Source organism: Engystomops pustulosus, chromosome 4 (genome assembly GCF_040894005.1).
Source record: "Engystomops pustulosus chromosome 4, aEngPut4.maternal, whole genome shotgun sequence".
Classification (NCBI taxonomy): domain Eukaryota; kingdom Metazoa; phylum Chordata; class Amphibia; order Anura; family Leptodactylidae; genus Engystomops; species Engystomops pustulosus.
The window spans coordinates 116,160,143-116,186,645 of NC_092414.1; the positions used below are offsets into that span (position 1 = coordinate 116,160,143).

At 39.6% G+C, this 26,503-nt stretch overlaps 2 protein-coding genes across 3 annotated transcripts in view; both read left to right on the forward strand.

The window, feature by feature from the left end:
• Window positions 1-15,068, forward strand: part of LAMB4 (laminin subunit beta 4) — a 108,069-nt gene extending 93,001 nt beyond the window's left edge. Inside the window, exon 36 of the mRNA XM_072147131.1 lies at window positions 14,729-15,068. Coding sequence (XP_072003232.1) covers window positions 14,729-14,868 — 140 coding nt within the window. The 3' untranslated portion in view covers window positions 14,869-15,068. The remainder of the gene's footprint in view (window positions 1-14,728) is intronic.
• A 10,431-nt stretch (window positions 15,069-25,499) lies between these two features.
• Window positions 25,500-26,503, forward strand: part of LAMB1 (laminin subunit beta 1) — a 38,820-nt gene continuing 37,816 nt past the window's right edge. The window contains exons 1-2 of one of the 2 annotated variants that reach the window (XM_072147132.1): window positions 25,500-25,593; window positions 25,675-25,748. In XM_072147132.1, the coding sequence (XP_072003233.1) occupies window positions 25,715-25,748 (34 nt within the window). In that variant the 5' untranslated portion in view covers window positions 25,500-25,593; window positions 25,675-25,714. The other variant, XM_072147133.1, reaches the window with a different exon arrangement.

The following is a 26,503-nucleotide window of genomic DNA, read 5'->3' on the forward strand; positions in this document are numbered from 1 at the left end:
CAAATTATGAAAACCGAAGTTAGAATAAAAAGGTGTTTTAGTTGTCCCAAAGATTGTTACATATGTTACATTGAGTCCCAGGGGAAACCTCCCATTTATCATTTATGGCATTTACTGTTCAGATGGAACAGTCCGCTAAATAGTTAATGTGAAAGGACTTAGAAAATTTAAAAGGAACATGTCACCACATTTTTAACAAATACAACTCGTGAAAGGGTCCTATAGAACCCTATTAACTACCCAACACCCTTCTATTAGCTAAAAATAGTTTCCCTCAGATTCCCTTAAAATCAGCTTTATAACCTTGCCTAGTATCCAGGGATATCTAGAGTGAGTTAGGGGGTGGGGCCTAATGTCACATGACTAGGGTGCCATCATCATAGGTCCTTTAGATTCCTAACATTAGCAAACTGTACCCAATGCATATATCTGACTACATGAAATCACCGCAGCCTTCATGGACTACTCCTCTCCATGCAGGCATGGGGTACTGTTTAGTAATGTTAGGAGGCTAAAGGACCTTTGATGATGTCTTCCTGGTCACATGACATTACTGCTGAATGCGTGGGAATGGCATGGGAATGAGCTGCTGGATACAGCCTGAGGAAGCCACGCCCACCTAGACTTGATCTAGATATGCCTTTCAAGTTTATCACTCCAATTTTATAGGAATCTGAGGGATACCATTTTTAGATAAAAGAATGGTGTCAGTTAGTTAATAGGGCTCTATGGGAACCTGTAGCTGTATTTCACCTATTGCAAAGGTGGTATAGGTGACATTGAAAAATATGCCAATACTTAATACTTATGTATATATTAGTAGTTAGCTGCAGTGATCTTACATTTGAATCCTTTTCTTGCCAGAGCAGACATCCATAAACCACAGTTTGCATTCTGATGATGGACTTACTGGTTATAAAGGCATAGATTATTTATGTAGTAAGTACACACTGTGTATATCAGTCCTAAGCTCTGGTGATCTTACATCCTAATCCTTTTCTTACCTGCCTGTCATCTGGGCCAGGAATAGACAATGGTTAGAACAAGAACGTCGTTATTCTCGATAGTTATCTTAGTTTGACAGATACTTTCTGCCTGCCAAGGCTGGAATTTAAAACTGCCATACTAAATAAACAATCATTTTCAGTTCATTATAAAGCAAAGTCAAGAACATACAAAAACTATGAAGCTAAGCCACAGCCTGTACATTGGGAAATTCCCATACCATAGGGTGCAGATAGTGGGTGAATGAACAATGAGAATTCAATGTTCAGCAGAAGAGGCTGTTAATCCCAATTACATGGAGACATCTGTTTCCTGTAGCGTTCTGACATTTTTTAATTTGCACCAGTTTTCCATTACTAAATGTGTGTAACTAGGATGAGTTTTACAGTAAATTTACTATAACTTGAGGCTCACAAGAGGGTGCATGTCTTTATTTAACCTTCTGCTATTCACAGCTTTCACTTCTGTTACTGACATTGACATGGGTTAAATTGTAGCGATAAACATTTTGTGGTAACAATATTTTTCTCAATTTGCTGTTTGTCATCCAATTCTGGATAAGACAGTAAAGTGAAAAATTCCATCAAACCACCCTCATCGCCTGCTCTTCTGATAATGTTCAATTTATGTACAGAGATTGATGATTGATTATTCTTTAGGCTGGAAAGACCTTGACTACATAACCAAGCAGATATGTGGACCTTTTTAAGCTTTACATATTTCAGGCACAGCGTCAGATTTCCTTATATTGTCTGTAGTATTCAGCACAGCATTTCCCTGAATATCTGTTGGGACCATGATGAACAGTGCCAGGTGCAGTCTGCTGTGTTTGTAATTCATGTAAACATGGAAATCTGTGTTTGTACTAGTAAAGCATCATCTGGCTTGGCCTTGATCATGTGGTCATACAATTTACATCAGCCAATCTTGTTAAAAGGTGCCAAATATAGCCGGATGAATAAAGCTTGCTATAACCACAAATATAAATATTAATTAATGAGAGGTGTCATTCAAACATTTTATATGCAGAGCTATTAGTTATTCACTATACCACTATATGCCGGTATAGTCTTAGATCTTGCTGTTTATGGCATATAATATAGTTTTTTTTAGGGAAAAGTATGTAATTTGGATACCATAGTGTATCACAGTCCTCTACTCTCCTAAATGCCAGTGAAATGGTGGCACGTGAGTGCTACCATCTTTTATGGTATCATCGCTCCCCGTTATGTGATCATATACATGTTAGGTATCACATCATCCTAAAAGTCCAATTCTATAAACAAATAAAAATGTATATTCCTAGCGGTGAACCCTGTGGAACATAGTTTCCAATTGAAGGAAATGCCACTTTTTCACAATTTTACAAAGCATGAGAAAGTTTATTAAAAAGTGATCAAAAGGTCATACAATAAGGGAGAAATTAAAACAGCTACATAGGGGGCAGTATTATAGTTGTTATATTCTTGTACATAGGGGGCAGTATTATAATAGTTATATTCTTGTACATAGGGGGCAGTATTGCAGTGGTTATATTCTTGTACATAGGGGGCAGTATTATAGTAGTTATATTCTTGTACATAGGGGGCAGTATTATAATAGTTATATTCTTGTACATAGGGGGCAGTATTATAATGGTTATATTCCTGTACATAGGGGCAGTATTAAAGTAGTTATATTCTTGAACATAGGGTGCAGTATTATAGTATTATATTCTTGTACATAGGGGCAGTATTAAAGTAGTTATATTCTTGAACATAGGGTGCAGTATTATAGTATTATATTCTTGTACATAGGGGCAGTATTATTGTAGTTATATTCTTGTACATAGGGGACAATATTATAGTAGTTATATTCTTGTACATAGGGGCAGTATTATAGTAGTTATATTCTTGTACATAGGGGGCAGTATTATAGTAGTTATATTCTTGTACATAGGGGGCAGTATTATAGTAGTTATATTCTTGTACATAGGGGACATTATTATAGTAGTTATATTCTTGTACATAGGGGGCAGTATTATAATAGTTATATTTTTGTACATAGGGGGCAGTATTATAATGGTTATATTCCTGTACATAGGGTGCAGTATTATAGTAGTTATATTCTTGTACATAGGGGGCAGTATTATAATAGTTATATTCTTGTACATAGGGGGCAGTATTATAGTAGTTATATTTTTTTGGTATCCCCATGATCATACCAACCCAGAAAATAAAGTAGAGGTGTAATTTGGAGTGCTCCATGAAAGCCATATAAACAGTCCACAAAAGAATGGCGCAAATGTATTGTTCATTGCATTTGGAATTTTTTTCCAACTTTCCAATAACCAGCATGGAATATCAAATACCATCACTAGGAAGTACAGATCATTAAGCATAAAACAAACCCTACTGACTTCCGGTTCCGGCCCCGGCATGTAAGGAGACACGCAGCGGAGCTCCGCCACCCGACCGCACGAAAAGCGCAATAAGCGCGCACAACACTGCCGCACCGGACATATAGAGCAGTGTCCCCCGGCTACCGGAATCGGGAGACCTCACCTGGGGAAATCGCCAGGCGCTGAACGGAGCGGGAGCACAGAACTGCTACAGACTCCCCCGGACCACGTGCTGGCAACATGGCGCCGCCTGCTCCACGCAGCGGGAAGGGAGAAGCATCAGAGGATGAATCAGATGCTGGTTCACAGCAGGGGGTAAGGCAGCCCATTAATTACAAAAAGCTGGCTAAAGAGGTGGCAAAAAAGATTACCCCAGGCATACAGGAAGCAGTCTCCAATGCCATAGAGGAGACACTGCAGAGTATACAAGCTGAGGTGGACCAACATACGTCCCAACTATCTGAAGCAGAGCATAGGATATCTACTCTAGAAGATGACCTGACAGTAGCTCTGAATAAGTTAACGGCAGTCACAAACGAATCTGCACGTATCGCAGAGAAACTTGATGATCTAGAAAATAGGTCTCGTAGAAGTAACCTACGACTGGTAGGGCTTCCAGAGTCAGTTCCAGTATCCCAGCTCTCACACGTCTTCTCAGATATTCTGCCGCAACAGCTTGGCCTGACAGGACCATACAAAGTAGAGCGGGCACACAGAATAGGCCCTCAAAAAGCACCAAGGTCCCCCTCTACGCAACCATCAGGGAGGGAGGATCGACCGCGCCAGGTTATAGCAAAATATCTGGACTATGCAGAAAAAGAGGCCATTCTGCGGGCCTACAGAAAAAGACGAGAGCCAATGAAAATTGATAATGCATCAGTGCTACTTTTTGCGGACTACTCTGCAGAGTTAACAAAGAGAAGACGTGCTTTCAGCTCCCTGTGCACCGAACTTTTTCAGAGACACTGGAAATTCCAACTGCTATACCCAGCAACGCTTAAGGTCACTCACCCAGATGGCACTTCCTGCAGCTTTACGGATCCTTTGGTCGCAGAAAACACAATCCAAACACTACAAGCCTGGCGCGAACATCCACGGCAGCGACAAAGCTCACCATCGTCATACTCCTCCCCAAGACGACCACCAATGTCCCCGGAACAGAGGCCATCGGGATCACAACGTCCACCCAAGACCCCACGACGTGTCTGATCAACGGCAGATGAGGTGGAGGACCGGGAAACAAAGACAAGAGACTATGGAACAGTCATTATTTGTCCGATGCAGGTGGGAAGACGCATCTTCAAACGAACTGGGTGGGGAGGTCTCCTTCCATGCCGGAAAATGTGGAGGTCACTGAGAGACTATACGTCAAGCCCAATACCATGGGCACGGGTGACTATACACCTTTTTTTTGTATGTTTTCGAGTTATTGTATTGTTGATGATTGTTTTAATGTTATTTGTTGTGTTTAGTGGGAGACATAGGCCATACAACAAAAGTGTAGGAAAGGATATAACTAGGAAGATCGATCCAAATGGACACCCATGTCTACTAAAATAATATCATGGAATGTTAAGGGACTGAGGTCCCCGCAGAAAAGATCCCTAGTGCTGCGGCATCCACATAAAATGAAGGTGGATGTAGCAGTGCTTCAGGAATCCCACCTGCTTAGTACTGAATCTTCTTTAATGAAAAGGTTCTGGGTCTCAACTGCAGTAGGGGGATCAACATCTAGAAGGAGAGGGGGGGTCCTCCTATTAGTGAACAAACGTTCATCTATTACGGTACACTCTCATGTTATGCTAGAAGACAATAGGGTTCTGCATGCCATTCTAGACACCCCTGCAGGTAGACTCAGCGTATACAACATATATGCACCCAACCATGACCAACACACATTTTATGCATCTCTGACAGGAATAGTAGCCCAAGATATATCTTCTCACATACTTTTGACTGGAGACTTTAATCAGGTCATGAACAATGCAGAAGACCGGAAAAGCCAAACACTGACACCGCAGACGATATCACAAACAGACTCAGATGTGAAAACCCTGACAGACGACATAGGACTGACGGACGTGTGGCGATATTACCATCCTGATGACAGGGAATACACCTTTTACTCAGAGGTACATCACAACTGGTCCAGATTGGACTACATGTTTATGAAAGGGGCACTACTGAGCCGCACAATAGACACGACTATAGAACAAATATTGATATCAGATCACGCTCCTATTTCATTGTCTTTAGCGCATACCCACAAACCGGGGACTGACTTTTGTTGGAGATTCCCAACCCACTTAGCGAAGGATGACTCATTTAACCAGCTCTTGAGAGGATGGTGGACAGAGTATGTAACATCGCAAGCAGGACGGCAAATAGAACCTGCCTTGTACTGGGAGGCAGCAAAGATGGAAATCAGGGGGAAAATCATGAACCATGTAGGCGCACTCAAGAGGCGCAATAAGGAACGTTTTGCTATCAGCAGCGCCTCACTTAGAGAGGCTTATACAAAATATCTTTTGCACCCTAACACAGAGAACCTAGGGCATTGGAAAACAGCGAGGGCACACCACGAGTCGCTAATAGAGCTGCAAGAAGCACAAAACCGCAGCCGATTTGAGGCGACTTTATTCAGATTTGGGAACAAATCTGGAAAAATATTGGCCAACTTGGCAAAGGGACAAAGACCACGCACTAACATCACCAGACTTAGGGACGCAGAAGGAACAATTCATGAAAACCCCAGAGAAATACTGTCAATCTTTCACAACTTTTATACCAAACTATATGAAGACACTACTCCATTTGACAGCGCCAGGGCGGGGACATATTTGTCTCAGATATCACTACCAACGGTATCTGACGCGGATATGTCTCTACTAAATAAAGAAATAACTCCAGAAGAGGTAAAGGGGGCCATTAAGGAATTGGGAAATGGGAAAGCACCGGGACCAGACGGATTCCCGGCGGAATTTTACAAAGAGATTAAGGACCAAGCTGCACCCATACTAGCAAGCTACTTCACCAAAATTATGGAGGGAACCCCAATCCCCTCATCGGCAAATACGGCTTATATTAAAGTATTACCCAAAGAAGGTAGGGACCTACTATTACCCAGTTCGTATCGGCCCATATCGCTAATCAATCAGGACTTAAAACTAGCGGCCAAAATAATAGCTAACCGACTAGCAGAACTACTTCCCAAACTAATAAACCCTTCCCAAGTTGGATTTGTGAAAGGGAGAGCGGCCGTCACGAACATCCGGCGGGTACTGGCAGTGCTGGACAGCGTGCCACACCAGCCACCGTCGGCGGGGAAAAGAGCATTATTGGCTTTAGACGCAGAAAAAGCGTTTGATAGGATCCGCTGGCGGTGGCTGGACTTAACATTGGACAAGTACGGCTTTACAGGCCACTTCCGAACTTTTGTCTCAGGTTTATATACCAACCCTAGAGCTGAGATACTAATGGCAGGCTGTAAATCTAGAGTAATAAACCTGAGTAGAGGGACAAGACAGGGATGCCCCCTGTCACCCCTACTTTTTGACCTGGCGCTTGAGCCGCTAGCAAAGGCCCTTCGCTCACCGATCATTAACGGGGGAATCAAAGTGGGCAATACTTGTGTAAAATCCGCTTTATTCGCGGATGACATACTGATTTTCCTAACAGACCCGGTGCATACGGTGCCGCGGATACTGGCGCACATCGAAGACATTGGAGAAATAGCAGGGTTTAAGATAAATCTGGCTAAAAGTGACCTTCTACCGCTAGACCCACTTCTATTTACGGAACAACACGCCATAAAAGCGCTAGGAATAGGCCTTGCCACAAAGAGCATAAAATATTTAGGAATCCACATAGGAAAAACGTCCTCCTCCCTATATACCCTGAATTACCCACCACTCTTCCAGAAGATAAAAGCAGAGCTTTTGCGCTGGGAATCTCTTCCACTAAACATTTCAGGAAGGGTACAACTCATAAAAATGATTAGTTTTGCACGTCTACTTTATCCCCTACAAACCTTGCCTCTGCTGCTAAAAACAACAGATATAAGAGATCTGAACAAAGCGTTCACACGATTTGTATGGCAGGGCAAGAAGCAAAGGATATCATTAAAACGCCTGACCTACACTAAACCATCGGGAGGGTTGAACTTCCCAGATATACGACGCTATAATCATGCCTCTATACTACGACACCTAATTGACTGGGTGCATGGCACCAACAAAGTTTCAAACATACAACTGGAACAGGGACTCCTTCAGGGGTGTGGATTGGTAGCAGCCTTGCACCTACCTTACGCTAAACTTCCAAAAATGGCAAAACAGTCGACATTATTAAGGGACACCATAGCGACATGGAAGGTGTTGCGGAAGCAATTTGGGATGCCGTATCAGATGTCCAAACACCTAACGTTATGGGACAACCCGGAGTTCCCGGCGGGAGGGACTAGTAGACTATATGGACCGTGGAAAGCAAACGGAATAAATCGGATGCGACAGTTGATACATGACACAGAACCAAGACTTAAGACACTGACGGAACTGACAACGGAATATACCTTGCCAGACAGACAAGACTTTCCCTACATTCAGATGGTGACGTTTTGTAACTCAAAAACACAAAATTTGGCAGGTGAAATGACCACAAACAAATTTGACGAATTGCTGGGGGAAGTGGGATGGAGAAGATCCATATCGATACTATATTCTATACTAGGACGGAAAGGAGAACCAGTGGAACAACCGCTTACCTTCCCATACTGGGAAAAAAGGTTACGGGCCAACCATGTCTCCACACGTATCTTGCAGGGGTGGGCTGGGGTGCGTAGGCACATTCTAAGTGAGCGTTGGCGTGAGACCTATTACAAACTTATGCATGCCGCCATCTATGCATTCAACATCCCAGCAACGGAATTGCGACCGGACAGGATAACTAAATGCCCTAAGTGCGAGGAGCCACTAGTAGGTCTCTACCACACTATGTGGGCGTGCCCCCACTTGCAACCCTACTGGACCGAAATCCGAGACCAAATTGCTAGGGCCTACTCAGTGACACTCCCCATCACAGCTCTAGGATTACTATTCCACTCCACAATACCTGAAGGGGCAGAGGAGGAGGCAGGAGATCCCCTACCGCCAATCATACACATCACGCTGTTGGTAGCCAAGAGATGTCTACTAAATCATTGGTTGGAACACACATTACCCTCATGGGCAGAAGTGCTAGCACAGATAAAGACATACCTCGAAGTAGACAGGCTAGAGACAGAGAGACTGGGGAATAAACGTACAAAATCGTTCTTCCGCAAATGGAGGAAATTTATCACCACCTACCTCACAACAGAGGAGATCAGGCGTCTTATGGCAAAGCTGTGTCATACAACTTGGTACCACACCGAGAACTTGAAAGGGACTCTAGGCCGATTACAGATAGACACAACTAATTTCTAGTGTCAGTAGGGTTCCCTACGTGAAAACACCTATCCTGCCCTTAGAAAAACGAGGTTATGTCATGCCACACACTGGATCACCATGTCTCCCACGGTATAAATAGTTATACTACTTATGTGTTCCCTACTATGTCTGATTTTAACTGTTCAAGGGAAACGCTGTTATGCAATGAACAAGACAGACGTATAGCCGTAAGGGCGCTAGTTGCGCCTTGTTTATGTTATAAAGTTGAGATCTAACTGTGAATAAGAACAATGGTCAAAAGCATAAGAATTCCATGTTTTGTATTAATACTGATACTATTGTAACTGTGACTATATGTATGCATGTATATTCTTTACGGTTGACCCAATAAAACTTTTTAAAAAAAAAAAAAAAAAAAAACAAACCCTACTACCTATCTGTTAAACAGAAGTAAAAAAGCTAAGGAGTGAGAAAATGGAAATGTAAAAAACAAAAATGGCCTGGTCCTTAAAGGGTTAAATTTGTACATCTAAGACTACACATTTATGCTAGCTTCAAACAATGGGATTGTTTAGTCTTTAAGCCTAGAGATGTCAGCCTTAAGTGTACATTAGAATGTCTATGGATTGTGGTATTTAATGCAGGAAATTCTTATTTGAAACAACATGAACATCTGTGATGTACTACAAATTGCCTTAACCTTTATTTTACAAAAACATATAAATATAGCCTGTTTCCAAATATCCCATGGAAGTCTGAAGTGATAACACAACTATCTAGCATCTAGGATTTCCTCAAAACTAATTTGTTTGCAGCCCTTTGAGCATGTCTTCAGCCCTTTCATAATCCTACAAATGCTATAATTAACCCTATTTTCTTGCAGGTCACAGCAGGCTTTCATACAAGAATGTACCTATACCTTTCTCAAACTATTTTGCTTGCTCTAATGAAAGACTAGTAGTCACTGAAGCATAGACCCCTACCTTCCCAGTCCCTATCTTCCCACAGTACTAGAATAATATTTTTGGAACAAATCCAATTTGATTAAGGGCCATATCAAGTATCAGTGCTGAAGCAGCATACTATACTTTTGTGTTTTCCACTTTATGCAGAAGAACACAGACATTGGGGCACATTTACTAAGAGCTTTGTGCTGATTTTCTGACAGAGTTTGCACGTTCTTTCTAGTGGAAACTGCTTGTACAGGTATTTAAGAAGTGTTTGCTCCACTATTGTGTTGCATGTGACCCTGGGTTCCTGGGATAAGTACCTGTGGCAGCACTGAAGGTGTGCTGCACACTCTAGCTCAGTGATGGTGAACCTATGGCACGTGTGCCAGAGGTGGCACTCGGGGCCCTTTCTGTGGGCACTCAGGCCATTGTCCAAGGACAGAGTTCACCGAACACTGAATCTTCAACTTAAGAGATGCTGCTCTCAGCGCTATTTTAAAGTGACACTTTGGAACTGCGGGGAAAGTAAGAAGGTGTTGACAGAACTGCATTATTTTTTGAGGTCATCCTGCTGGACCCACCATTCTTCCTGTACATAGAGGCCCTGGAAAGAAGCTACAATGATAGTTTGAATTTGCCTTTCTTCTGTCAACTATATTGGTGGCCTCAGGCGGCCAATACAATTGAAAGATGTGGAAGAACAGGTAGCAGTAAGTTAAGGTATAAAATTCCATGCTGGCTCTTCACGGTAAATAAGTGGATTTTGGATGTAGTATGGGCACTCTGTCTGTAAAAGGTTCACCATCACTGCTCTAGCTCCTTACTAGACCACGTGCTTCCACCCCTGGTCTGGTGGTAGCACCTCTACAATCACACTCTGGCTGACATAGCAAACAGATTATTGGCTAATTATACACACCAGTTAACTGTTGCCTTTTCAAGCAGTATCTACAGCTGCAATTACACGGTACTTCTAGCATTATCCTCTGGATGAGTTGATCAGGCTCACCAGATGGATCCTGACATGGAGAGGGCAATATTCGCAACTCCCCAACTGCCTATGCATTGGCAGGGGTGTTGCAGATATATAGAACATTTCGTAGTGCCTTTAAAGTGTAACCGATTTTTTATGTTTTTTTTTTATCAGTGTTATTTATAAAGAACATTATCCCTTAAGGGTGCAGCCAGTTTGTACCTTAAGGCTCACCCCCATTTTTTGTAATCTGACACTTTTTGTAATGAGTTGCTTTATATGATTATAACATTTAAACACTTAATTTATGTTAGTGGTAAATTTTGCATTTATTTATAAAAAAAAATTGGAGGGAAAATTATCTCTATTTCAGACAAATAGTAATCAATTTGGGTGGTAAACCTTACTAGCATTTCCCATAAGACGGCTTTATGTTTTAGTCATTTTTAAAACGTTTTGATATTATATTGTAATGTCACACGGCATTAAACATCGGCTTTTCGTATTATCAAGGAGATCATTTTTGTTTTTAAATGAGCTTTGAAATATGTGTTTCTAAATACATTAGAATATCAGCAAATAGTTATTTTTTTTCAGTAATTCAATTCAAAAAGTGAAACTCATATATAGATGAATTACAAAGTGAACTTTTTCCAGTTTTTATTTTTGTTAATGTTGAAGATTACTGCTTACAGCCAAGGAAAACCTAAAAGTTATTGGGGGTCATTTACTAAGGGCCCGATTCGCGTTTTCCCAACGTGTTACCCAAATATTTCCAATTTGCGCTGATTTCCCCTGAATTGCCCCGGGATTTTGGATTACGCGATCGGATTGTGGCGCATCGGCGCCGGCATGCACGCGACAGAAATCGGGGGGCATGGCCAAACGAAAACCCAACGGATTCGGAAAAACTGCCGCATTTTTTTTAAAAAAATGTGTCGCGAAAATTGCACTTACCTTCATTCAGCCCGGCTCAGTGTATTCCAGTGCGTTCCGATGCTCTTCAGTGCAGCAGGTGGACATCGGAGGAACTACCTTAATAAATCCCGGCCGGACCCGAATCCACCGCAGAGAACGCGCCGCTGGATCGCGAATGGCAGTAAATCTGCCCCATTATCTCAGAAAATTTTAATAATTAACCCAAAACACGTGCAAAGGCTTACTAAGTGTTTTATAAAATTCCTTAGTTTGGTTAAGTAGGCAACACAATCAAGGGTAAGAATGTTGGTTTGACAGATGTCCAGCAGACAGTCATTGACACACTCAAAAGGAAGGTAAGCCACAAAGAGTCATTGCTAAGGAAGCTGGCCATGTCAAAGCATTTCAATGGAAAGTTGATGATGGAAAAGGTGTAGTAAAAAACAGTGCACAATCAACCAGGATAACCACCGCTCTGATGGGATTTTTAAGAAAAGGTCATTACAAAATTGGGGAAGATTCACAGGGTGTGGGCATCTACTGGAGTCAGTGCCTCAAGAGACACCACATATATGGGCTACAATTGTTTAATTTAATATGTCAATCCACTCCTGACCAATAGACAAAGCCAGAAGCATCTTACCTAACTGGACTCTTGCTCAGTGGTCCAAGGTTTTGTTTTCAGATGAATTAAAATTTTGCATTTCATTTGGAAATCAAGGTCCCAAAGTCCAGAGGAACAGTGGAAATGCCACAATACAAGCTTCTTGAGGTATAGTGTGAAGTTTCCACACCATCTGTGATGGTTTGGGGAGCCATGCCATCTGCTGGTGTAGGTCCACTGCTTTTATCAAGACCAAAGTGAATGTAGCCATCTAAGTACATGCAAGTGACAGTGCTTGATGCAATAATAGCATGTCAAGGAGCCTTAAGGGATTCTACAATGCTTAAGGGTTCACATATAGTACTGAACAACATTTTTGATACACCTTCTCATTCAAAAAGTTTTCTGCTTTTTCCTGACTATGAAAATTGTAGATTCACAGTGAAGGCATCCAAACTATGAATTATATACTTAACAAAAATAGTGTAAAACAACTGAAAATATGTCTTATATTCTAGTTTCTTCAAAGTAGCCACTAATTGGTTTGATTACTGCTTTGCACACGCTTGGCATTCTCTTGATGAGCTTCAAGTAGTAGTCACCTGAAGTGATCTTCCAACAGAGTTCCCAGAGATGCTGTTCAGCTCACCCCAAACCATTTCAATTGGTTTCAGGTCTGGTGACTGTGGAGGCCAGGTCATCTGGCATAGCACCCCATCATTCTCCTTCTTGGTCAAATAGCCCTTGCGCAGCCTGGAGGTATGTTTGGGGTCATTGTCCTGTTAAAAAATAAATAATGGTCCAACTAAAAGCAAACTGAATGGAATAGCATGTCGTTGCAACATGCTGTGGTAACCATGCTGGTTCAGTATACCTTCAATTGAATAAATCCCTAACAGTGTCACCAGCAAAGCCATCCAACACCATCACACTTCCAGCTCCATGCTTCAGGGTGGGAACCTGGCATGTACAATCCATTAGTTCACTTTTTCTGCGTCGTACAAAGACTTGGTGGTTGGAACCAAATATCTCAAATTTGGACTCATCAGACCAAAGCACAGATTTCCACTGGTCTAAGTCTCTTCTACTTGTTGCCTGTCCTTAGCAGTGGTTTCCTAGCAGCTATTTTACCATGAAGGCTGCTGCACACAGTCTCCTCTTAACAGTTGTTGTACTGATGTGTCTGCTGCTAGAACTCTGTGTGGCAATGACCTGGTCTCTAATCTGAGCTGTGATTTCTGAATCTGGTGACTCGGAAGGACTATCCTCCGCAGCAGAGGTGACTCTTGGTCCTCCTTTCCTGGGGCGTTCCTCATGTGAGCCAGTTTCTTTGTAGCGCTTGATGGTTTTTGCAACTGTACTTGGGGACACTTTCAAAGTTTTCCTAATTTTCCGGAATGCCTGACCTTCATTTCATAAAGTAATGATGGCCACTAGTTTTTCTTTACTTAGCTGCTTTTTTCTAGCCATAATACAAATTCTAACAGTCTATTCAGTAGGGCTATCAGCTGTGTATCCACCTGACTTCTGCACAACACAACTAATGGTCCCAACCCTATTTATAAGGCAAGAAATCCCACTTATTAAACCTGACGGGCACACCTGTGATGTGAAAACCTTTACTGGTGACTACCTCTTGAAGCTCATCAAGAGAATGCAAAGAGTGTGCAAAGTTGTTCTGTACTGTACATTGAATAAAAACAAACACAAATAAGTACAAAAGACACAAAACTAGACTGAACGGGCACACGTAGAAGGAGGGCCCTGCCTGTGAATGCTCATAATCTATGAGGGTCATTTATCCTTAGTCTGTGACAATGCCCTTTCCTTGCTTTCAGGTTGTTGAAAGTGGTCATCTGGGCTTTAATGAAACTTTAAATCCGTTCTGAGGTGGCTGTAAAAAAAAGTGCTGCCACCCATCAGTGCCATGACCCTGTTGTTTACAGAACCAGATGCTCCCATCTGATTACTTTGGCTCACCTGATACAACAATAGATTCAATGCTGTATCAAGTCATACAAAATTTGCGTGTGTTCAGCTACATTCTATCGCCTACATCTGCTTAGGACAGGAATTTATTTGCATAAAATGAACAGCAGCAAAAAAATTTGCTTAAAAAAACAAAGTAAAAATAACTAAGATAAATACCCCAATATTTTTTATCCCATATGACATAAAGCTTCATAGTCCTTCCATGAATTTTGGAGGCCTACTTCCCCTTTAGGGAGGTTGTGCTTTGGAGTACAGACTATTTGAGCTGTGCTTCATTATTTTTGAAATTTGTCGAATCAGAACTAATGGTGATGTAATAATGGGTCACCATACAGGATTTACTGTACATGAACTTTACTAATCCCAGGATTAATGATAAACTTGCCTATACTTTCTGGCCGGAAATAATTCTGGTATATAAACAACATATTTCTTTCACATGGTATTGATATTATGTTCACCTTCGTGTTTTTATTGCAGATCTAGAAGATAAGATCGATGACCTAAACAAAGCAAATGAAGAAAAAGTTGATACACTACTAGAACTGGAGAAGAAAGCTATAGAGCTTAAGAACTATATACTTGCGGAAGAAAATAAGCAAGCTAACTGCAGAGACTAATTATTCTGATCATTTTTATCATAAAATGTTCATTGTGTGTGACAATCTGCAGTATTTATTTGTTTAGAACTTTGATTTATACTTGTGTAATAGCCTTTGGCATGACTTTATGCATTTCAACCATGTCATCGGTTTTATGACATAGATTTTTAATGTAACTATAATTTAATCATTGCATAAAAAAGTTATGTTGACTTCAACATTTGTCTATTTTAATTTACACATTTTGGGGTGATTTATCATACATTGGAGCATAGTGTGTCAGAGTATCATGATATTCCTACTCCGCCTTCTTGGGTATATATAGAGGATCACAGGATACATACAAGCTCTGATAAATCCCCCCCCCCCCTTTATTTGAAGTTTATTAAAGGAAATCGACCATAAAAATCTACCATGATAAACCACAGACAATTACTAATTGATCAATTGATATTTGTTATATATGGCCTCCTTTTTCAATAATATCAACTTTTAAAAATGATGTTAATAAACCTGAAGGCCTATGGGCGTGCTACAGAAGCCCTCTGTGCAATAAGCTGTTGTTACACTGCAGTAGTACATCTCAGTCTCACCCACCCCCTGCACTTCCTGTAATTATGGCACACAGTGGGAGGGAGGAAGCCTGTGAATCTGCAGCATGGAGGGGCTCTAATAGTACACACATAGGCTTTCTGACTCATTAGCATAGTTTTAAAAGCTAATTTAAGTAGGAAGGAGGCCATTGATAACAAATGTAAAAAGGTTACCACAGTCACAGTGGTTTATGTAATTTTTACGGTAGATTTTTTTTAAAGTAAATGCTATAATATTGTAACTTCTGACATCTGACTTTGCAGACATTATCGTGCATGAAGTTTAGTTACAAATTAAAGGGATTGTCCAGGCTGCTGTCTGACTACTTTTGGTCACCTGCTACAGAATTGGTTTCACTGCTGTACAGGTGCACGCCACTGGAGTGGTGGGTGTGACCTGTCTCTGTAAACTAACAGGGTTACAACACAGGCAGTGTGGGACATTGGGAGCAATGGAGGTAAGTATAATTTTTTTTACAGCTCCTCCAGGCCGATTATCTAGATTTTGATAAACTCTGACAACCCCTTTAATCCCTTAACGCCGAAGCCACTTTTCACCTTCCTGACACGGCCCATTTTTTAAAATCTGCCCTCTGACACTATAAATGGTTATAACTTTGGAACGCTTTAACATATCCAAGTGATTTTGAAATTGTTTTCTCGTGACACATTGTACTTCATGTTAGTTAAAAAATTTTGGTTGTATGTTTTGCATTTATTTATGAGAAAATCAGATATTTGGTGAAAATTTTGAAAAATTAGCAATTTTTCGAAATTCAAAATTTTCAACTTTTTCCACACATGAGTCATAACACCAAAAAACATAATAACTAACATTCACCGCATGTCTACTTTATACCTCCGTGGTTTTTTATGCATACTCTTATTTTTGTAGGATGTTATGGGGCTTTGAACGTTTCACATTTTCATAAAAAAAAGCAAAATCCTGCTATTGAGGGACCTGCTCAGGTTTCAAGTCACTTTGAGAGGCCTAAATAAAGTAAAACCCCATAATTTACCCCATTATAGAAACTACATCCCTCAACGTACGTAAAACAACTTTTATGAAGTTTGTTAACCCTTTAATTGGTTTACAGGGGTTAAAACAAAATCGGATGCAATTTCGAGATTACATTTTTTTGGCTAAATGAATGTGTTTTTCATAAAATATACAAATTCTCAGTGGATAAAATACCAAAACGCTTCACAAAATTTGATACCCAATCTCTCCTGTGTATAATAATACCCCATGTGTGGTGGTAACCTGCTGTATGGGCACACGCCAGGGCATCGAAGGGAAGCTGCGCCATTAAGAGCAGATTATGCATTGTCACATTTTATTGGCTATACAATCTTTATTTTTTTGGCAATTTGGACATATAAGGGCTTATTTTTTGCAACATGAGATGCACTTTACAAATACTTCATTTAAGTGGGTCTGTAGCTTTTCGATGAGATTTTATTAACTCTTTAATGTATGGAGAAAAAGAAAATTGTCAATTTGGGGTTTCTTTTTTTTGTATATTTTGGGGGTCGTACACCATACACTAAAAATACTATAATATTTTTATTCTATAGATCACTACGATTACGGTGATACCTCATTTATATAGTTTTTCATTTATTTTTACAATTTTACTGGAGAAAAACGAATATAGAGGAAATCTCATTTGTTTCTGCATCGCCATCTTTTCGGGAACTTAACCTTAATATTTTTAGGTTGACAGAGCTAGTTTAGGGCTTATTTTTTACGTGTTGAGTTGTTCTTTCAATTGGTATCATTTTGGGGCACATAACCTTTTTTGATCACTTTTTAGAACATTTTTGTGAAGGGATTTTATGAAAATTTATATTTTAGGCAAGTTTTTCAGGTTTTGTGTTTACGGCGTTCACCATACGGGTCCAATAATGTTTCTGACTTATTGTACAGATTGTTATAGATGCGGTGATACAAAATATGTGGGGGGTTTTGGTGATTTTCAGGTATTTTTACTTTATTAGATGTGTATAGGGAATGTTTGTGTTTAGGGGACTTTAACTTTATTTAATTCATTATTTTTATTAAAAATTGTGTTTATTTAGTGTTTTTAACTTTTTTTTCTTTACTTTTACAGGTTAGCTTGAACAAGTGATCCACTGATCACTTGTTCAAGCTATTCTTCACATAATACAGTGTAATACAGATGTATTACCCTGTATTATGTGACACACTGAGCATGCTGCGCATGCTCAGTGTGTCACAGCCGGGTCCTGCCAGAAGGCACGGACCCGGCACCCGGAAGAAGATCGTGCAGCCCCGGGCACTGGCAGTCAAATTTAAGTTTGACTTACTATTACTGCATATTGCGGGAACGCACCTCCCGCCATGCAGTAATAGTATGTCAAATGTCGGGAAGGGGTTAATGAAACTACTGATAATACTTCATTCTTATATTTTTGGTCAAGGGTTCATTTTCCAACATTAACTCTTCATTGTAGGACATAGATTGTATCCATTCAGAGTTCTGCTTCTCCTTCAGTCAAGCAATGCCTTGTATCCCTTAATCAAGATATCGGGGCAGATTTATCAAGCAGTCTGAAAGTCAGAATATTTCCAGTTGCCCATGGCAACCAATCACAGCTCAGCTTTCATTTCACCAGTGCTCATGAATATTCCAAAGGGGAGCTGTGATTGGTTGCCATGGGCAACTGGAAATATTCTGACTTTCAGACTGCTTGATAAATCTGCCCCAATGGGGCAGATTTATCAAGCAGTCTGAAAGTCAGAATATTTCCAGTTGCCCATGGCAACCAATCACAGCTCAGCTTTCATTTCACCAGTGCTCATGAATATTTTAAAGGGGAGCTGTGATTGGTTGCCATGGGCAATTGGAAATATTCTGACTTTCAGACTGCTTGATAAATCTGCCCCAATATCTCTCATTTACACATTCCTTCCATTCCACATTTCCATTTATTGTGTCATTGTAAATACTGACTTTGAAAATAGATGATTCCTCTTCTTTTTTAAAGAATATGCTATTTTAAATCTAACTTATATTATGAACCTTTTACATTTTTCTGCTTTTGTTTGATTAAAAAAATTAGTTAGTACTAAATTAAGCGACATGCCACCATACAGTTTCATACAGATTTGCATAATCCAAGCTTCAATATCTAAATGATTTTTCAATATCATTGGGAACTGCTGCATGCTCCTGAATAATACTGACAAGACATCCAAAAGTTCAGTATAATGACAGACAGAAAGCATTTATATCTGCCAGGTCTCTTTCCTAGAACCTCTTATGGCATAAAGACTCCTTATTTTCCATTTGCAAAATTTAAGGGGTTGTATCAGGTTTTACTAATACACAACAAGAAGTCACATGCTGAACCTGTCATTCCATTAATTAGTAATAATGGGCCCTCCACCCATGACATTGTTATGCCCTATCCTTTTGATAGGGGGAAAATATAAAACCTGGTACAACCTTTTTATGCAAAAACCCTCCAACTGTCCCCACTTCTTCAGAAAAGTCTGAAATAGGTGAATCCATGGACCTGAAAATAATATTTAGCAATAACCATCACCTACAAAATGGTCTTGCAGTCTTGCAGTGCAGAACAACTGCCTGCAGTATGCATTGACAACTTTGATAAGTTGCTTTTTTTAAAAAAAAATCTACTCTAAATGTACCCTCTTTTTTGTTTATGATATAAACTTAGCGGCTCCCAAACAGTCGTGAAGTAACTTAATGATTATTAGAACCAGAGGTTTTCATTTTTGTAAATGTATGAAAACATTATAAAACCTGTATAAATTTGGTATCCCCGTGATCATAACAACCCAAAGAGTAAAGAAGACATGTCATTTGGGGCGCAAAGTGAAAGCCATAAAATCTAATCCCACAAGAAAATGGCGCAAATGCATTTTTTCACCAATTTCACTGCATTTGGAATTTTTTTCATGCTTCATAAGACTTTTTCATAAGTCTTTGAAAAATTGCCCACAGGTTGAAGCTGCTATTAAACTTATATTAAATTGGTACTATACACCGGACCACATGTACACAGGTGCTTCTAATCTTTGTTGGAGGGGATGTGGAGCTAAAGGAACCCTCTACCATATTCTGTGGTCATGCCCACATAAATATCATTTTTGGTACAGAGTATCTCAGTTACTAAACTATATCATTCTATGTTGGGTACCAGCAAACCCTAAAACTGATAGATGATAGATCTGCCACTACATTACACTGATTAAAATGTTGGCAAAATTCTTACATTTGCAAAGATTATAATAACTAGGAGATGAAAATCTTTATTCATTCCTACACCTGAAGATATTATAGCTGAGATTAACCAGATCTACTCCTATAAGGCAGCATTGGCATATGGATTCCTCATATCCCTTCAAGATATAGCAGCCTTGGCTTTCTTCTCCATGGGCTGTTGATTTATAGTAAACTGACCTCTCCCACCTTGGACTGTAAGTTTCATTTCCACTTTGTGGTAGAAATTTATGTATTCAAATAATTTCCTGCAAGTGTTTTTTTTTCTTTGTTCTGTATACAGTTCATTTTGGTTTGATTGTATCTTTAAAATGGTTGCGTAACCCCTACAGACAACCAGTATATGTGCACAACTCCTAATATGAGAACATATAGCGTTGGGTAATTTAAATTTAAGACTTAAGATGTAAGCTTGTAATTGTTCATTACTATGTACCTGCTTTAATACACTGGATATTTGAGCTTTTAACCTGTTAAATCAATAAAAACTATTGAAACAGAATAACACAAGCTAAAGAGACATTCTATAAAATGTCTTCATCTAGAATCCACATCAAAGCAGGCTCATATCTTTTGGGGGATGTCTAAATAGCAATGACTCAAACTGCATCTGTCTGGGAATCTTTCCCTCAACCAGCTTCTTGTGACAAGGAATTTTAGCTGATTACAGGAGGGAGGCTGACCATTGGAAGACAAAACATCTACATCTTACCACTGTAAAGTGATGGATGCTTTTATTACCTGCACTACTCTGATCTTTGTAGACAGTACAAAAAATGTTTTAGACACATTTCCGTTGTGATCTCTAACAGTCTTGTACTTGTCTTAGCAGTGAATGCCCTGAGGTCAAGATGTGTGATAAGTGCAGGATGTTAGTAAATGTAGACAATACTAACAAACTGTTCTATAATTGCAGAATTAATTCCAGGACAAATACGTTTTTATACACATGCTGGGTAACACTGTAAAACAATGTCAGCCTAAAATTCCCTTACAAAATAACACATTGCATAGAGTAGAAAGAACAATTGTTTACTAGCTATTTACCACATTTTTAAAGTGCCCATTTAAAGCCACCTTAGAATTATATAGACCTAATAAACTTGTGCATACAAAGACATACTAGACAGTGATCAATAAGGGGGAAATTCATTTTGAACACAGTGTTAAAATTACTCCTCACTGGCAGTCTGGCACCCATATCTACTAAGAGACTGCAGCTTCTTAGTAAATATGGGCGTAAACTCCGTCAGTTTGGACCCGTAGACCAATTTTGAGATTGCTTATTTCCAATGCTACACCTGCCCATTTGTAAAGATAAAGGGGAAAACTATCTTATATTAAGAGAGATCAGGGGATGTTACGTTATTAATTATGGTAATGTTGCTGATGCACTTGTCACTTTATGAGATTAGAGAATAATTAAATGTATTATGAGATATGTGGGGTAAAGTAGTACACTATGAGGCAAAGAACAATACTTGGTGACTAGTTTAATCTCTATGATGTTGTATATTTTAATTCAGAATATGGATAATACTGTTTTTAATCTGATAATAAATTGGTGATCATGTGATCTCATATTGTGTGTATATATTGCACCCCAGACATTTGTCACATTGCATGAAAAAGCCTCAGATAGAGCCAAAATGTCACAATATAGAATAAAACAAGACTATTTTTTGTTAGATTAAAAAAGTCGCACACATTTTTGAGCAGTAGGAAATGTGCCCTTTTTTAAGGCTTTTCAGTATTTGCATTTCAACTCATCCACATGTCCAAGAGGAACTTTATTTATGTTTTTATCCAGATGTTTTGGTGCATATTAGTTGCATTGACTATCTGCGATTTTTGTTTTGTAAAATTTTGCAAAAAAAGCACAAAATCTTGTCTTTTGTCAGGTAGCAAACTTGGAAGAAAGACCAAAATTGTGATTTTTTTGCACAGAAATTTGTGACTATATAAAAAAAAGTCACATCGTCCTCCACACCAGCCAAACTCGTTAGAATAACAGGCACAGGTCTAATTTAACACAATTAAAAAAAACTATGGCAAATAAACAAACTAAGAAACAAACCAAAAAAGAAACTAGACAGACAGGAAAACTAGAAATAGAAAAGATAAATCTGTTGTGTTTCAACAACTTCAACCAGTGCATACTGCTTAGTCCCACGCAATGATATCCAGCATGGGAAAGCAAGGCCTAGCAGAGGTCAAGAAGAAGCCAGAGGATGGGAGTGGGCTGACAAGTATTTATCTCTCCTCTTGCTTCTTCTCTACTTCTGCATTCCCCCACTGAACGGGAAGATTATTTGCAGGAGTAAGAAATATTCCACCATTTTTTGTCAAATGAATATGAAATACTATTTATCATGCTATAGTTTGCAGTTATCATAGATGGTGTGTGACATGCACCACATTCCTACAGATCAGTGCTTGTAAGAGTTGCATTCCAGACACTTAATCACATAAGAGCTTGGAATAAATGCCAGGGTGTAAGGAAGGAGTCATATTTGTTCATAACGTGTTCTCAATCATTATCTTAATCATTATTAAAATGTAAAAAATTACATCCAAATTCACATATTATAGCTATTTTAGAGTAAAACAAATCTAGACTTTAAGGGGTTGGCCTGTTTACCTCATGCTTTTTGTAATGTGTGTGTGTAAGTGTCAGGTAAGCACAGCATATTAGGTAATTTCCCAATATACATCTATTAAAAGTTCTGTACCACTTTCTTAATATGTGAAGTGAAGCATTCTGCTTTTACTTCATCAGCCAGACATCCCTGTGCATAAAATGTCTGCAAATGGAGGGTCTTTGATCCATGAGAATATATTCATAAACAGGTTCAAAATTCTCCACTAGATGTAAAAAATAACATATCGCAATGAATGATGGATGGATGGATTTTCCTCTGCTCGACCCACTACCTGTATCAGTGACCCCATCCCCTCACATCTCGTACAGACCCTCTCCCCAGCAGTCACTTCTCACCTCACTAAAATCTTCAACCTCTCTCTCTCTTCTGGTGTGGTTCCCTCTTATTTCAAGCATGCCAATTTACCCCATTACTAAAGAAACCTTTCCCAAACCCATCCAGTGCTACTAACTACCAACTCGTTTATAATCTCCCTTTCATCTCCAAATTCCTAGAATGCCTGGCTTGACTAACCCGCTATCGCTCAGCAAACTCCCTCCTTGACCACCTACAATTTAGTTTTTGTACTATGCATTCCACTGAAACTGCTCCTACTAAAGTTTCCAATGATCACTTCACTGCTAATTCCAAAGGTGTCTATTGTCCCCTCATTCTTCTGGATCTCTCGGCAGCATTTGATACTATGGACCACTAGCTCCGCTTCAAAATGCGTCGCTCCACTGGCCTAAAGGGCCACTCTTGTGTTGTTCTTCCTATCTCTCTGACCGCACTTTCAGTGTCTCCTTTTCTGGATCTTTCCCTTCTCACCTTCCTTTCACTGTTGGGGTTCCTCAGAGCTCAGTCCTCGGTCCTCTTCTGTTCTCCCTATATACTGCCCCCATTGGACAAACCATCAGCAGATTTGTTTTCCAGTATCATCTCTTTGCTGATGATACCAAACTGTATATTTCTGCACATAAACCAGAACATGAGTGAATGTCTCTCTGCTGTCTTTAACAACTCTTTGGGGCATATTTATCATAGACCGCGCTCGTGCGTCCTCCCTTGGCACTGCTGTGCTTTTCAAACTACGCTCGTCTTACTGCCTCTCCTTCAACCAGCGGCTCCATGTACAAAATAAAAAGTTCCCACTATTAAAATACTTTTTCACTTTGCATCCAAAATCAGAGTGCCAGGATATATTCTCCTTATATGTTACAGTAGGGTTCCAATTCTCTGCACCTGTGACACATTTAGGAGTGCGACTGATATACTCTACGTCTTTGAACCTACACATAAAAACGACATTGTAACCTAATAATCTTATCACTGTTTTCCAGTTTCTTTACTGATTCTCAGCGACCTTTTATAAATGTGCTTCTTGCCTCAGAGGAGGGTCTGGCAATTCCTGTTTGGTGATCTATTTTTTCACCTTCTATGAAGCATATCAATTATTTTGTAAAGGGTATGTGAAGAGCAGCACTGGGCAGTGGAGAAGACATGGAGGTACCAATAGGAGCATGTGCTTCTGAAGCATAGATGGAAATTTATTAAGATTGGCTCCAGTCTCTTAGGATATTCAGAGGTGTTTTCTGCCGCTTGAATGCCACCTAAGACCTGGTGGAGATTTCAGATATAGTTTTGATTATAGTGAATATGGTGTGAATGCCAAGCCTGTCCCTGCAAGCCTGGCTCAAAGAAAACTGGCAAACAAGGCATTTTAAATTTCCCACGAAAATGTTATCAGCAAAAAACCTGAAATTTCTCTAATATAGCTTATCATATGTATGTCAGGAAAGTATGTCTGTGACCTTGACTACAAAAAGGTGTTTGAGTGTTCCATAGAAGTGAATGAAGCAGTGACTTCATGAATGTTGCGAATCCCAACAATCCCATAGATAAAGAATATGTGGAATTTGTGGGGAAAACTATTTAAATAGCAAGACATGTCAATCTTTAGTTTAGTTACAAAGCCAAATAACTAGCCTACATACCTTGATCTGTTTTAGAATATACCTCACTACAAAAAATGTGCAAAGAAAGTAAGACAACCAATAGGTGGTTCAAAGTGTTTAAAGGGAACCTATCATGGGGTTTTCACCTTAAAACCTAATGAAAGGTTCCTGCAGGAGTCTTCAAATGGTTTATAAAGTTATTTTCATCTTAAAAATCCATAGCTTATATTCACAGGAAATGTAGTTTTAAAAAGTAGCATCCTGCCAGAACACTTGCCCAAATCACAGGAGGCGTCTCCTATCTTCAGCGAGTCACTGCCAGCATCTTTGTAAGCTCCCTTATTCCCTCCTCCCTTCTGCCAAACTCATCCTCTTTCAAACCTTAAGTGCCACATTTGTGCACTCTATCGCTCAGCAAACTCCCTCCTTGACCACCTACAATTTGGTTTTTGTACTACGCATTCCACTGAAACTGCTCTTACATTTGTGCACTCTGGGAGATGCCCCTCTGTGAATCAGGTGTCCTAGCTACTTTTTAAAACTACATTTTATAAACCATTTGAAGACATCTGCAAAAACTTGGTGAAGTCCGATGACAGGTTCCCTTCAAATTAAGCAAGTTGTGCCAAGTTATATATTGAGTCACTGTCAGAAAATTGGCTTTAAGTGACCCAATGTAAGTTTATGTTCTCTATGTATATAAGAAATATTGTTAAAAACTAATAGATGTTTGAACAGTGTGAACCCAGAATGAAGCTTCCTTGATTTTGTGATAATTGTGTTAATATATTCAGCAACAGAAGGATATTAGGAAAGTTTTTACGTCTCCCTCTGTTGGGAGTCATATGACCTTTGACACTTTTGGAACTATTTTCCCAAGGGAAAATCCATTAATTTAGCAGTCCTGTAGCTGAAGCGGGGTCTGCACTGTGGTTACAGTTGTATCTTTTAAGGACTTTTGTATAATAAACAGTTTTCCCTATTGTATAACAAGGTGGCATATTAACATGTACAGTGCAAAAGTGTCTCAAACTCTTACTGAGTTCACTGTAATTGTTCATTAGCATCTCTTCATGATCCTTTCATTCATTCTTACCTCTGAACAAGTCACCTCCTGAGGACACAGCAGTGCATAGAGGGGTGTGACTAAAGTACAGAACAAGAGGTGGGGGTCATGTAGTCCACACTGAGCATGCTCAGCAAAGTTAAAGTCTCAACTTTTTTGGGTCTGAATAGAGAAATTCCTCAGTCATCTAGGGGGCAGAAGAGGAAGCAGTCTGTAAGACAGATGATCTGCTTTATACCTCTGTTATACTCAGTGTCCTGCTCCTACCTTCATTGTATTTTATTCCGTTTACAGGGGGGATTTAATCCTGAATAAGCCCCCAGCCAGAAGTACAATGGGGCAGCTTCAGGTACCAGCACTCCTACTAGGTAAGGATCAGACTTCTATCCTTAATGATTCCATGTGATTTCGTCTGCTTTGCCTCTTATAGTGATGTAGATGCTGGAGTGAAACTTCATAACTGAGAGTCTGTTGCAATGTGACCTTCAACATAGCATTTAACTCTTTCCAGTGAGGTCTGTGCTATAGAAAGCAATACTTAACCTGTCACACTTTTCTTTAAGGGATCTGAATACACATTATGCAATTTTGTATATGAGATAGATCTATGAATTAATGATCTTGTGTCCAGTTGTTTGGGCTTTCACATGATCTTTATCCATCCTTGAAGATGGACACTGCCTGATATATGACATAAATCGAATCAATGTAGTAAAGTGATGACTATTTTCTTGCTTATGATTGCTTGTGAAATGTTTCTACAATTGTTACATTTACATTTCATTCACTGAAACAGTAATAATCCACTATACTGTGTAAGCACAGCTTTACAGTTACATTGCTCTGGGTGTGTCTGCCAGGGGTTTGTTCCAGAAGAAGTTGTTCTTCTCAGGTTCACCAAGTTAATATCTAATGAAATCAGTATGCCCCTGAGGGTTGCTGTTAATGGTTACAATATGAAGCAGCAATTTATATATTGTGGACATCTTCCTGGGCTATCAGAATAGTGTACCATAGTGCCTACCTCCATGCTTGAGCAATCCTTTTAAGCACAGGATGTTCTTGCATTCCTGTGTTAACAAAGTATAGACTCTACCACTTATCTCAATGATAATGAAGACCT